Genomic DNA, 14426 nt, shown 5'->3' on the forward strand with positions numbered 1-14426 from the left:
AGAAATTATCTATTTATTACATGGTTTCCACTTTCCAGACAGGCGCTGACTTGGAACCCTCAGGGAAAGAGAAGCAGAGGCCGGCCCAAAAACAGCTGGCGGCGGGATCTCCAGGCAGACACCAAGAGACTGGGATGCACCTGGTCGCAGATAGAGATGAATGCCAGTGACCGAGAACTCTGGAGGATCCTTGTCGACGGCCTATACCCCGGTAGTGGTGTCAGGCGTAAGTAAGTAAGTACATGGTTTGCTACATGCACACCATTTTTGGTCGTGTGTGTGTGTGTGTGTGTGTGTGTGTGTGTGTGTGTGTGTGTGTGTGTGTGTGTGTGTGTGTGTGTGTGTGTGTGTGTGTGTGTGTGTGTGTGTGTGTGTGTGTGTGTGTGTGTGTGTGTGTGTGTGTGTGTGAAATAATGATAATATAAAAAAAATCATAATGAGGAAACTTAACCTTATTTATCAATTAATCTTCAAATCAAAGAAAGGGAACAAACTGAAGCACACAATCTCTATGTAATGGAACAGAATGACCATGTTTACAGCACCATCTTCTGGGGTAGGTTGGTACAGGATGGTAGACTGACATCAGTCCCTAAAGGACCGTTTAAAAAAAAAAAGATGACCAATAGTTCCACTAGTTCCAAAAAACAATCTCTGGGGAGGTCTGGGATTTCTCTGCCTTGCTTGTCCAAGTGTTGGATTAAGGGTGCGTGCAAGAATCAAGAACACCACTTTTTGCGTTTGCACGCCCAGTGAATCAACACATGCGTTCAGCAAAGCACCAGCACTATCGCCGCTGCTCCGAGTTATGCAGTCGAGCCCCCAGTGAGGCTTTCCAGTGTTGAAGCACTCGGCCCTAGTGGTTGGAGCATGAACTGCAGACTGACCCGTGGATTCATGGCGAGGAAATACCGTGCAGCTGGGCTTTAACATTGAGCTCTCGTTGCACTTCCGCATTTGACCACTCGCACAGGGCCCTGCAAGCTGCGGGCCCTGGGGCTTATATGCTCTAGTAAATTTCATTGTTAATCCGGGCCTGTGTGCAATACAAATTAATATGTGAGTGCACTCCCGGTGCGCATATCTGAACTCAAGTTTGATAGACGTGGACAGTATACTGGCATGGTGGTGTTTATACGAAGTGATTTCTATTTTGGAGTGGTGCAACCATAGGGTGGGTTTGTCTCTGGGTCTGTCCGTCCCAGCACGGAAATAGCGTTCGTTCACCACACACACACACACACACACACACACACACACACACACACACACACACACACACACACACACACACACGTCGGGGAGGAGAGCTTGTACAGTAAATACAGCACAAGTATACAGTACAGCACCACTCACTTTAGATGCATCTGATTTTTTATATTGCTGAAGATATATATATATATTTTTACAACATGTTTTAGTTGCATCAAATATACCATACCATACCATCTTTATTTATATAGCACATTTAAATAACAAAGTTGTACCAAAGTGCTTTACAATAAAATAATAAAAACCACAACTTCATTTAAAAACAAACAACATACACAGTGTCACTTTCATCATCAAAAACAGCTCATACTATGCTTGGAAATGCCAAAGAATTTAAAGATTTAAACACCTGAAGGGTGGGGGCTAGTCTTATGTGCAGACTGAGGCAGCTCATTCCAAAGCTTGGGAGCTGCCACTGCAAAAGCCCGTTTCCCATGAGCTTCAGCCTGGTTTTAGGCACCACCAGGAGAAGCTGGTCAGAGGACCTAAGGGTCCTTGTGGGAACATAAGGTTTCAGCAATTCAGAGAGATAAATATCTCATCAAACTATTTCTGACGGGTGCTAGCCCCTTCAATGCATATGGTTTTTGAAGATTACGCCAAGTCTATGGGTTTTTTAGTGTTTGTTTAGAGCATTGAATAAATCGTTTGCCTGCCAAGTCTATTGGTGCGTTCACACGGGTTCAGACACAAAGACGAATGAGAGTATAATTTAGAGCAGCTACATCATTGCGTCTTTGTATCGTCATGAAGCTGCCTTCCATTGACAATGAATGGTAGACTGCGTCGTTGCGTCTGCCCGTGTGAACGCAACATATGGACTTTAATGTTTGTTTAGGGCACTGACGACGTAAGGCGTCACGTGGCCATGTGGGACACTGTTTTTGTGCCTGACTTCCATTAAACATATTAATGGGAAAACAGGTTAGATATATTCAAACAGTATAAAACATACTGTATGTAGGTCTATGTGAAAATAATTTTGCACTATAAAGTTAGCCTACTGACAGCAGTGTGCACATGAAATGTAACGTTCCAGCCGTCAATTTCTGTACTGGCCAAGGGAGACATCGAAGAGAAAGGACAGATGGGGAAGGATGTGGATGGATAATAAGGATAAGGATATGGAATGTCAGAACAGGTCAGCTCTATATATGGAGATCTAAGGGTTTGAGGTCAGATGTAGAGTTGCTGGCCAATATTGATGATATCTCCATCCCTGATGATGTCACGTGATGTCACGAGGCATGACCATATATGGAGGCACGGGGTGATGGACGGACGAACTGACTGACGGGAAATGCATGTTTTCATAGTAAATTGCGGTCGCAATAAGTGTTTTAATATTAGTAAGGGAAAATCTGTATGCTCTCATCATTAATTTATTAATTATTGTTATTGTGTTAATTATAACACAGAGGATTTTGTTGTGTTGTCCTAAAAAATAAGTAAAGGAGACTGACTGACCTTTCTCCTTTATTTAAAAGAGGATCAGAACAATTGTCAAAGAAAGGGATCAGAGAGATACTGGGAAAACAATGTCAGTTCTCTTTTATTATTATACATCAGGTCGTGCAGAGCTGCAAACGATACAGTGCAATTTGTAGGCCTACCATACACTCTCTTGTCTCTCTATTTTACTCCTCTCCCTCCAACCCCCCCCCTCTCTCTCTCTCTCTCTCTCTCGCATTCTGTCTCTCTCTCTCTCGCATTCTGTCTCTCTCTCTCTCTCTTTCCCTTTCTCATCAATTATTGGTGGTAATCCTTCTAATCTTCATAGTCACAGATTTGATGCTGTGGGGAACTCCGCTCCGTGTCCAGGTTTCCCAGAGAATTTGCGTGTCCCTGCTCTGCTCTGGGTCTTGCGGAGAGCCGTTGAGGTTGGCCATTCCACACTGGTTGAACCACCAGCCGGTGTGGTTGTGCTGAGCGCTGCAGCTCTCCACCGTGCGGTTGTCCATGGAGCAGAAAGGAACGCAGCCGTCGTTGTCCACGTCTGACGCGCTGAACGGAGCCGTGTTCTGGTTCTGCTCCTGTTCGTAGCCACGGAACGCATCGCCTGCAAGGAAATACAGGCTCATATAAGTATATATGGTGTATGTGTGAAAGGGAGTCTTTTTTTGGTCCTCTCCCCTTGGGGAATGGGCATGGCTGTGATGCTTTTACAGTGTCACCTAGCTGATGGCTGCTCAGTTGGCTCTAATGACGGAGGGGAGCTGTTGTGTCTTGCTCAGGCACACTTCGACACATAAACTGGGCAAGCGGGGATGGGGGGGACACACCTTCCAGTTCCCAGACGGACTCTCTACCCACTCACACACAGATGCACATATACTCCCAGACAAACACAGTGCAAACGCACGCAAACACACACACACACACACACACACACACACACACACACACACACACACACACACACGCTGTAATGTATGTGTGTGGAGGGATAAACAGACATGTACTGGGCCATGTTTGTGCATGTTCTAACATGCATACAGATGGTACACAAACATTCGCGCATGCACACACACAAACGGACACATTTTGTTCTTTGTGTGTGCATGTCTCCTATTATATATGTATGCACTACAGTATACAAGTGTATACAATGTCCATGAATTCATTAGAACATACGGTGTGAGTCTTGGGTTGTATATTTCTACCTGCGCTGCCGGCGTATCTGCCCAGGTGTAAACTGTAGAACTGTGTGTCATTGCCCAGGCTGAAGTCATCGTATGAAGCATAGGCGGTTGTGTCATCCTGTGAGACCAGAGCGACGTGAAGCTGGAAACGAGTCTCCTTCTGGTTCACTATGTTAAAGATCTGCCTCAGGCCCAACCAGTGTTCTCCTGTACGTACGTACGCACGCACGCGCGCACACACACACACACACACACACACACACACACACACACACACACACACACACACACACACACACACACACACACACACACCAACAGGTGTAACATGAACATGTGTGTATATGTGAACACACAGTCAGACACGCGTATGTATGCCCATGCACATAGGAACACAAACTGACGCAGACACACGCATAATCATACATGCAAGTCCACACACAAATACAAATGTACGTGTTTATAGTGTGGTACATACAACCCACCACCCACCCCTTTTTCCCCTCGCTGTATATGTTTCTTTTCCCTTTTTTACCTCCTTCATGATGAATTCCTGTTCTGTTCGTTGGCTATATAGAAGTGTCTATTTGTACGTCTCTAAATGTTTTGATGATTTGAACATGGTGGACCCTCTTGTAAACAAGTGTAATGCTTTTATTGGGTCGTCCACTCACAGTTAACAGTCTTTGTATTGAGTTTGCGCTGAAATGTACTGTAATTCTGCAAACTGTTATCAATCAATAACAAATGCTTGTGTGTTCCAACAAGCAAGGTACAGTAGTCGTAGTGAATTACCTGGAAGGTGTCCAAAGCCATCAACGTAGGCTGCCCAGGGGCGTTTGAAGTCAGTCATGCCATCTGTCCTCCTTTGCATCACTGTCCATCCACCACCCATGTAGTCCATCTCACAGAACACCTGCAGTGTAGACAAAATCAGTCTGTTTCTAAAGTTTAAACCAACAGGTTGGAAAGTCTATGGATACCAATACAATATAAGATAAAGTGTCCAGCACATTAGCTACTAGTCTACTCTTACTTAACACAATAATATACTGTATACTCAATAACAATGCAACACTGCCCGAGTTATCCACCAGGAAATACTTTTTGTTGTGGTGATGTCATGATGATTTAATTGGAGGTGGTGGTGAGGGGGTGAGTGAACGAGCAAGCGAGCGAGTGAGTGAGTGTTGTTTTTTTGTCACTTACATTTTTATTCATTTTTTGAAACAAATTACAACATCAAAAATAAAAGGAAAAGCGAGTGAGTGTTTTACCTCAAAGGTAAAGTCTGTATTTTCTGGGTGCACAATGTAAATGCCACTGGGGATCTTGGGGACCACAGAGATCAGATTGTCCTTGATGTCACTGCAGTCTCGCCCTAAGAACAACATGCACGTTTTCACCCATTATCACACGTGTGTGTGTGTGTGTGTGTGTGTGTGTGTGTGTGTGTGTGTGTGTGTGTGTGTGTGTGTGTGTGTGTGTGTGTGTGTGTGTGTGTGTGTGTGTGTGTGTGTGTGTGTGTGTGTGTGTGTGTGTGTGTGTGTGTGTGTGTGTGTGTGTGTGTGTGTGTGTGTGTGTGTGTGTGTGTGTGTGTGTGTGTGTGTGTGTGTGGGGGGGGGGGGTAGGAGCTTACCGTGGGCTTGCACAGGCTTAATGGAGTACATTTCTGTGTTACTCCTCTGCACCTCTGAGCTGAGAGTTTGCACCTTAGTCATCAGCTCCGTTACCTTGAAATATAAACATTAAATGAATTGTAAAAGTCACAGATTGCAGCTTTAATCCACACTTCAGTTATAAACATGCCTTTTTACAGACTGTACAAAAACAGTCTGTGTGATGTGAAGTGAGGGTGACATACTGACATTAATTAGGTGCTTGTTGGACGTATGTGGATTTCATTCCAGTGAAATAAATCTAGAGCAGTGGTTCTCAACCTTTTCAGGCTGCGACCCCCAAAATAATCATATTTGAACTGGGGAGCCCCACCCTGATATGCACTGGGAATGTAGGAGATGTGGCGTTCAATTTAGCTCACAACTTTTCATGCAGTAATGTTTCTTTCTTTCTTTCTTTCTTTCTCTCTACTTTACTGTCATGTGGGGACCCCCTGGGGGTCCCGAGACTCACAGGTTGAGAGCCACTGATTGAGAGGACTGCTTCACCTGCGAGGTGAGGAAGTCCAGGGATCGCTGCTGCTCCTCCATCACGTCTCTGACCAGCTTCCTGGTGCTCCGCAGATATACCAGCAAAGACTGCTGGAGATGGCCTGCAGGGCAATGGCAATGCATGTGTGTGCATGTTATTACGCACGCGCACACACACACACACACACACACACACACACACACACACACACACACACACATATATATGCACAAGCGCGAGCATGCATTTTATGATACCAAATTATATATTTTATTATCAGCTGGACTCTTGTTAAAAGTCATTATATATCAAGATAAATTAATAAACGATAGTTTACCACAAAGTGAGTGTTTCTCATCTTTCAGCAGTTTGGCAGTGATGTCACAGGGGATTGTACATGCTTCCCGACCTTTACTCCCTCCCAGAGGCTTTTGGATTCTCACATGGGCTTCAGGGAAGTCATCACTGAGTATCTCGGATTGGTTGAAAGTGGTAGGGCCTCCTGGGTCCTAACAAAAGAGATTGCATGAGAATTACAACCAGCATGATTGGCAGTGATTATGTAACTACACGGTGTAATTGAACAAACCATCGTCATCTCTTATTCTACATCTCTTGGTTGTTTCTGACATTTCTTTTAAATTCCTTATTACTGAGATACCAGGAAACGAAGGGCAGATAGAGGAGAGACACGCGAGACAAGACCAGGTGTCGGATTCAAACAGCTCACAAGGAGAACATGGTCTGTGCACTGAGTCAACATGGCAACCCCAATTCAAATTACTTTTTTAAATGTTCTTTTCTTTTTGCGGCTTTCACCTTTATTTTATATTTTTTTATAGAGGGACAGACAGTAGGCTGACAGGAAATGGGGGACTGACATGCAGTAAAGGCCGTCGGGATCGGGAGTCGAATCCGCGGCACACTGCTACCGGCCAAGGTGCCTGGACCGCTGAGCCACGGCCCAGGCCACAAATTACTTTTTTGACCCAACGTCTTCTCTTCGGGATAGCGTAAGTTTCATGAAAATCCACTGATTGACCTTCATTGACCTATAGCTGTTGCATTTCTATGTTCTTGTTCTAGTTGTTTTGGTTCTATGTTCATGTCTTCCCCATGTGTTTCTCATGTGTAATCAGCCCTCCTGTGTATATTAGTCTTGTTTCCTAGTCGGTTTCCTAGTCGGTTCATTGTTTGGTGTCTCTCTGCTTTAGCCTATTTATTCCGGAACGTCAATTGAGAGCCTTTTTTCCACTGATGCCCTGATTACAGTAAACATGGCAAACAATTTAAACACAAATTACAAGATAATAGACATTTCAGAATGTACTGTAAAAGTACAGTCAGATCTCAGAGTATTAAGTGAATGAAATCAAGTTCAAGATCACATCAAGACACAGGTGAGGACCATAGTAACAAAAGGCCGTCTTACCCAGTTCAGAACTAACAGTGGGAATGTCTAAAACAAAGTAATCTTGAGAATTAGTAAGGCTTTGTAGATTTAAAAATAGCCAATGATGGCCAACCCACCTTGAACTTCGTTGCTGTCCTGAAGAAACCGCCTAAATCCATTATTTATTTTAGGTTTTTGATTTGAGCATTAAAATGTGCTTCTGCGTGTAAACCACAACAGAAACAAAATCTGCTCTGCTATGAAAAATCTTCTTTTTATTATCTTTTTTGTAATGATGTATGCATGTATTTTTGTGTGTGTGTGTGTGTGTGTGGCTGTGTCTGTGTGTGTGTGTGTGTGTGTGTGTGTGTGTGTGTGTGTGTGTGTGTGTGTGTGTGTGTGTGTGTGTGTGTGTGTGTGTGTGTGTGTGTGTGTGTGTGTGTGTGTGTGTGTGTGTGTGTGTGTGTGTGTGTATATAGATAATTTTTTTGTTTTTCCGACTATCCTTGGGATTGTGGGTGGGGGGAGGGTGGGATAGGGGATTGAGTTTTATTTTTATATTTTTATATATTACTTGCCCCTGGGCTTCTGTTACAAAAACCTGACAACCACAAACCAACAGCTGCCTCCACCAGTTTAGCCATCTTTTTTGTCTGTCTTTGTCTGTGTTGGTTAAAAGAATATCGAACCAATTAAAATAATGAAAAGATCTTTATTTTTGTCTTAAAGGTAGGGCAATTTCAGATATTTACCTAGTCCATAATATCTAGAAAACAATATCAGTTCCATTTTCATAAATAACGATGTGGAAATTAATTATTAGTTATTAACTGCTTTTACTGCTACAACTGGAGCATTTCATAACAATAATTCTGTGGATACAGCTAATATGACCAGTCAGCAACACATTTTATGAAAGTTTCCATCCTTATAGAGAAGGTGCTCGAATCATCAGCTGACACTCTCACCAGAATACTTTAAATGTCTGTCAGCCAGTTTATAGCTACAGCTCAGTCACTTTTTCCAGACAGTAGGACGGTGCTATATATTCCCAGCTTTTCAATCTCAGCTGGTGCAGAATAGAGAGCACTGAGTGACAAGCTACAACTCACTCAAGTAAATAAACATTGCATGCTGTATGTACTATGTATGGATACCTGTATGGTGGCGATAAAAGGCAGATGAAGCAAAAGGAGCAGGGTTATCCACATCATTTTTGCACCGTCTGACTATCCGTCTGTATGTCTGCAGCTGTGGTGCTGTCCTCAACGAACGTGTTTGTGAACGTGTTCATTTCCTCACCAGCAGGCGCCCCTGGCTCCTCTCTCTCTCTCTCTCTCTCTCTCTCTCTCTCTCTCTCTCTCTCTCTCTCTCTCTCTTTGCCTGTCTCTGTCTCTCTCTCTCCAGAAAAAGGTCTGTTCCATTCTATTCTTCCATACCTACACGCCTTACCTTTAATGATTCATTCATTCATTCATTCATTCCTGCACTCTTTAGTTTATTGCCAACCCCTCCAACTTCATGTGTGCCCCCCATGACGTCATGTAGCAGCCAAGTCTATGGACTTTTATGTTTGCTTTAAGTAGGCCTATTCCCCCCCGCGACGTTATGTTTGTGTGTTCCCCAAAAGGTGCCCCTCACTTTACACAAGTGTGATTTTTTATTCCCTTAATTAATTACCTTCACTTTTCAAATGGACCAACCGTTTTATGTGGCAGATGAGTCCCAAAAGTTAACTGACATGAGATCAGAAGTATGCCTTTTCTATCCATTCCAAAGGGCAGGGATTGCTGGCCCCAGATCTGTGGTTGAAAGTGACTACCTGTGGTCCTTCCTGGCATTCTATTGGCCTCTCTCTCTCTCTCTCTCTCCTTTACTAAGCATTGTTGTTTTATTGCTTCACGGCTGTATCCTGCCTCCAGCATGAAAACCAGATGTAAGAGGGAAATGGGACACCTCGTAGTAATGTGTAAATCCCTCTCTCTCTCCCTCCCCCTCTCTCCCCCCCCCCCCCCTCTCTCTCTCTCTCTGTGTGTCTCTCAGAAAGCAACATGTCCATCTCAGTGTGTATTAGCTGCCCTGCGTCACCCTCCCTCTGCTGCCCCCCATCCCCCCGCTCCCCATGAAACCACTGAGTCAGACATCTGAAAACGGCTTCTCGGAAAGTCAGACCAATTACTCGTATTAATTGGACAGTTAAGAGGTGAGGAAAAGTGAATGGCAACAGCAGCAGAAGGGCAACACATTCCAGTCCAGGTACAGCTGGAGCCATGCAGGCTGTGTTGTCATGCTTAATTTAGCTCTGTTGTGTGATGGCGTAGGCACATGCCGAAAATAGTAGATCTACAAGCTCACCAGAGTCCCCATGACACATCTGCGACTACTTGGGTGAGCTTGTAGATCCTCTGTTTTTTGTGCCACACCACCATATGGCGAAGTGTACACCGGCTTAAGAGTGCCATGGAGAAGCAATGTCTCTATCCTGAGTGCCTCTATGTTTATGGACATGGTTGGTGTTTGGAATGTGTGTAGTGCCTGGTGCCTGAACCCATATGGGATGTTACATCTGTGCAATGTTACGCACGCTCGTAAAGTAGTCTATTATTCATGTGAATGAATGACATGGGACATGTCACATCTGACTTTGACAAGAGGAAACATTTCTTATTTAACCACGAAAACCCCAGCAGCATCCGTAATGTAGCACATTCGACAAGCTTGTCGATCGGCTATGTTCAGCGAAAGCTTTCCCCACAATAACAGAAAACAAAAACACTAGCATATAGCCCTGAGGGTCTCCGCTCAACTATATGGGGTTTAAGTGGTTAAATGCTCTTATGTGTTTGTAAGCCAGCACTCAAGTCTCATCTGATGGTACACTTGTATGATCCACTTGGATTCAATTCTTGCCTGCCTCGAACATGGGGAACAAAACATGCACCATTCAGCCAAAGGGTTCTACTGTTCTGCATGTTTGACCCCCACCCTCCACTAGAAAACTCAATCCTCGATCATGAGCCTCCAATATGACTACCTGGATTTGAATCCATGGGTAATCAAACATTTACCGCCCATGACCAAGGGTCAAGGGAGTACAGTTCTAGTACAGGCAGGGCCACTCTGCTACACGTGCTTGCCCGACCTTGAATTGGCAGTTGTTGTTGTAGCATTCTTCTGACTAACCCAGAGAAATGGGATCATTGGGATGAACCCTGTTCCTTCGTGTGCACACACACACACACACACACACACACACACACACACACACACACACACACACACACACACACACACACACTCACTCACTCACTCACTCACTCACTCACTCACTCACTCACTCACTCTCTGTGTGGGCAGCCATAGCTGAGTGGGTACGTACTGGGTAGAGTAGAGATTAAGCCGTCTGGGAATCAGAAGGTCCCCGGTGCCAGCTAATTTCACATGCTGTATGTGCAAAACTTTACTGTGACGCACAATAACGATTCGATTCTGTGCATATAAAGGATTGTGCTACATAATATCATTGCTATCCGGAAGAAACTCTATTTCTTTTTGCATAAATAATTTCTATTGAACACCCTTTAAGTCTGTGTGTTGGTTAAACAAATGAAAACCAATGAAAATGTTTAAAGTGCTTAGACACAAACCTCCTAACTCCTCTTGAGCTGGATGTTTTTTCATGGTTTCTTCCAGACAGCAGATATTTAAAAAGAGCAGAGATTGATTAACCTTTTTAAAGTGTGATAGTGCCATCTATTGTCTTCAGTAATGTATTACATACTGTATCTATATATCCCTGTACTTGATTGATTGATTGATTGAAATCTTTATTAACAGTTTGCAGAATTACAGTACATTTCAAGCACAAACTCAATACAAAGACTGTTAACTGTGAGTGGACGACCCAATTAAGCCTTACACTTGTTTACAACAGGGTCCACATTGTTCAATTCATCAAAACATTTAGAGACAAACAAATAGACACTTCTATGTAGTTAAAGAACAGAACAGGAATTCATCATATAGGAAGCGAAAAGGGAAAAAAAGTATATATACAGTGAGGGGAACAGGGGGATAAAAGAAAAGAGAACGAAAGACAGAGTGTAGGGCGCCTGCACACAACACCATGCGTTGATGCCATGTGTGCATATGTGCAGGCACCCAACACCACGTCCATACAAAAACATAGTACAATCCATAGTACAAAGACAGAGTGTAGGGCGCCTGCACACAACACCATGCGTTGATGCCATGTGTGCATATGTGCAGGCACCCAACACCACGTCCATACAAAAACATAGTACAATCCAGATACAAATTCAGCTTTTACAGAGGCCAGTTTCGAATTGCAGCCATCCGTAGGTGCCCTTTGAGAGCAGTTTTGAAGGAGCCAAGGGATTCACATGTCTTAATGACTGTTGGTAGGGCGTTCCACATTTTGGTCGCATAGGAGCGAAAAGAATTTAGTCCCTTGTTTGTGCCGAATCTGGGTTGTACATGGTTTGTTGCACTCCCTCTGGTGTTGTGGGTGTGGACTTCGTTTACATTAAGGAAGTATTTAGACAGGTACATGGGTATCTTGGTGGTGTATCTAATCTTGTGGACCAGACCCATTGCAAGATGCTGTACTCTGTCGTCGACCCTAAGCCATCCCAGCCTGTCAAAGTGGGCAGGGGTGAGGTGGGTTCGGGGGGTGAGGCCAAGTAGGAGCCTGACCAGTTTGTTTTGGGAGGTCTGGAGCCTTGTTTTAAGGGCCTTTGAGGTGCTGTGGTACCAGGAGGTGGATGCATAGTCAAAGAAACCTTGTACAAGGGCTCCTGTTAAGGTCTTCAAGGTGTTTTTGTCGACCAGTGAGGAGATCCTGTAGAGGAATCTTGTTCTTTGATTGACTTTTTTGATTACGTTGGTGGCCATCTTATCACCGGAAAGATTGGCCTCCAGGATGGAACCTAGGTAGGTAATTTGATCCTTCCGTGTGATAATATCATCACCAACTCTAACCAAGAAGCCATCTGCCTTTTTGAGATTACTATTTGATCCGAAGAGAATGGATTCAGTTTTTCCCAGGTGTAAGGATAGTTTGTTATCAGCGAGCCAGGTGCAGATTCTACCGAGTTCAGAGCTGAGGGTCTTTTCAACCTGCAGTTTGTTCCTGTCCGAGACCAGCAGTGCTGAGTCGTCTGCGAACAGGAACAAGTTGCAGTCACAAGCTGAAGTCATGTCGTTTACATATATTAGGAACAGTAAAGGCCCTAGTATGCTTCCTTGTGGGACGCCACAGCTCACTGGGAGGGGGGGGGACAGTGTTCCGTTCACTTCCACCATCTGTTCTCTCCCCTCCAGGTAGGATTGCATCCAGCTCACTGATGTGCTATCAAAACCAATAGCTTTAAGCTTGTTAACCAGTATGGAGTGGTTCACGGTGTCAAAAGCCTTTTGGAGGTCCAGCATGACCATGCCGCAGTATTTTCCAGCATCCACCTCGTGTTTGATGTGGTCGCTCAAATAGAGAAGGCATGTGTCAGTGGAGTGGGATGTTCTGAAACCAGATTGGAACTCGTACAACAATTTATTAGTGGCAAGATACTTTTCAACCTGTTCATAGACTATTTTTTCCATCACTTTCGAGATGGAGCTTAGAATAGAAATAGGGCGGTAGTTGCCGGGTTCTAATTTGCTCCCTTTTTTGTACAGGGGGGTTACTTTGGCCAGTTTAAAATCTCTGGGGACCTGTCCTTGTTTGATGGAGAGGTTAACTATGTGGGTGATGACTGGAGCTATGGAAATGGCTGAGTCTCTGAGAAATTTGGAGGGAATATTGTCATGGCCAGTGGCCTTGTGGGGTTGGAGGGCACTCAGTTTCTTAAGTACCTCCTCAGTTGTTACCATTGTCATTTTAAAATCATCTTTACAAACACCTAGGTTTTTGTAGAAGCCTTTGATGTGCTCTACACCAAAACGCCCAGAGTGGGAGGGCAGTTTGTTAACCAGCATTGTTGCAATGTTTGTAAAGAAGATGTTCAAGTGATTGGCTACATCAACCTTGTCAGTGATGAGGGTGTTATTTGATTTGATGTTTATGTTAGTAAACCTGGTTTTAAGTTTCTGACCACAGCCTAGTTGGTTGTTTAGTAGCTTCCAGAGCTCCCGAGGATTGTTTTTGATTTCCTCGGTTTTATCATTGATAAAGTTACTTTTGGCTGATTTGGTCATGGCAATTACACCGTTTCTTAGCTTGTTACATTGGGTTTTAAGGATGCACAGTTTGGTTTGGAGATCACTGTCGAAGCGCTTAGCTAGCTTGGACTTGCATTTAAGAAGTTCAGAGCATTTGTTGTCTCTGGCTTTCATTGCAGTCAGTATGTCCGAATTCATCCATGGCTCCGAGCGGGTTTTGACCCTGATGGTTCTCAGAGGAGCCATGTTGTTTAGTACTGTTGTAAATTTGGTTTTAAAGCCAAGCCATGCTTCTTCGACTAGTGAGCTCCTGAGCACATCGGACCAATCCAGTCTCTCCAGTTCTAGGTTAAAGGCCTCACTAGAGTAGGTTTTGAGGTCCCTAGATATGACTGTTTTGTGACAGTCAAATTTTAGTTTCTGTATTTTGCGGGTACAGAAAATCATAAAATGATCACTGAGCCCACATACAATAACCCCTTTCTTGGAGATTCTGGATTTGTCCGAGGTCAGAATGAGATCAATGACAGTTTGAGTAGAATCACACACTCTTGTGGGTTGGGTAATTAGCTGGCTGAAACCATGCAGATCACAGAGCCGACTAAACGATTTAAACACAGGCACTTCCTTACGATGCATGTCCGTATTCCAGTCGCCAATCAGGATTTTCTCTACAGATTCCTCCACTTGTCATCCAACAATTTATTGTACATCAATCTCAACAATGGGCTAATGGAATTTCTCAACCTTCTAGTTTTCTACAACCCACCCACAGTTTACCATTCAGACAG

The 14426-nt window shown here is 44.0% G+C and overlaps 1 protein-coding gene across 1 annotated transcript; it reads right to left on the reverse strand.

Moving 5' to 3' along the window:
* Window positions 1-1468: 1468 nt before the first annotated feature.
* On the reverse strand, window positions 1469-8734 carry angptl5 (angiopoietin-like 5). Its single transcript, XM_080779935.1, has 8 exons — window positions 8616-8734; window positions 6403-6574; window positions 6083-6186; window positions 5554-5647; window positions 5192-5295; window positions 4710-4830; window positions 3936-4121; window positions 1469-3331 (listed from the first exon to the last, which is right to left on the reverse strand). Exons 1-8 carry the CDS (start codon window positions 8670-8672, stop codon window positions 3018-3020), a joined length of 1152 nt encoding a protein of 383 aa, XP_080636061.1. The 5' UTR covers window positions 8673-8734; the 3' UTR covers window positions 1469-3017.
* Window positions 8735-14426: the final 5692 nt, after the last annotated feature.

This window comes from Protomyctophum bolini, assembly GCF_963924005.1.
Source record: "Protomyctophum bolini genome assembly, chromosome: 13".
NCBI classification, from domain to species: Eukaryota; Metazoa; Chordata; class Actinopteri; order Myctophiformes; family Myctophidae; genus Protomyctophum; species Protomyctophum bolini.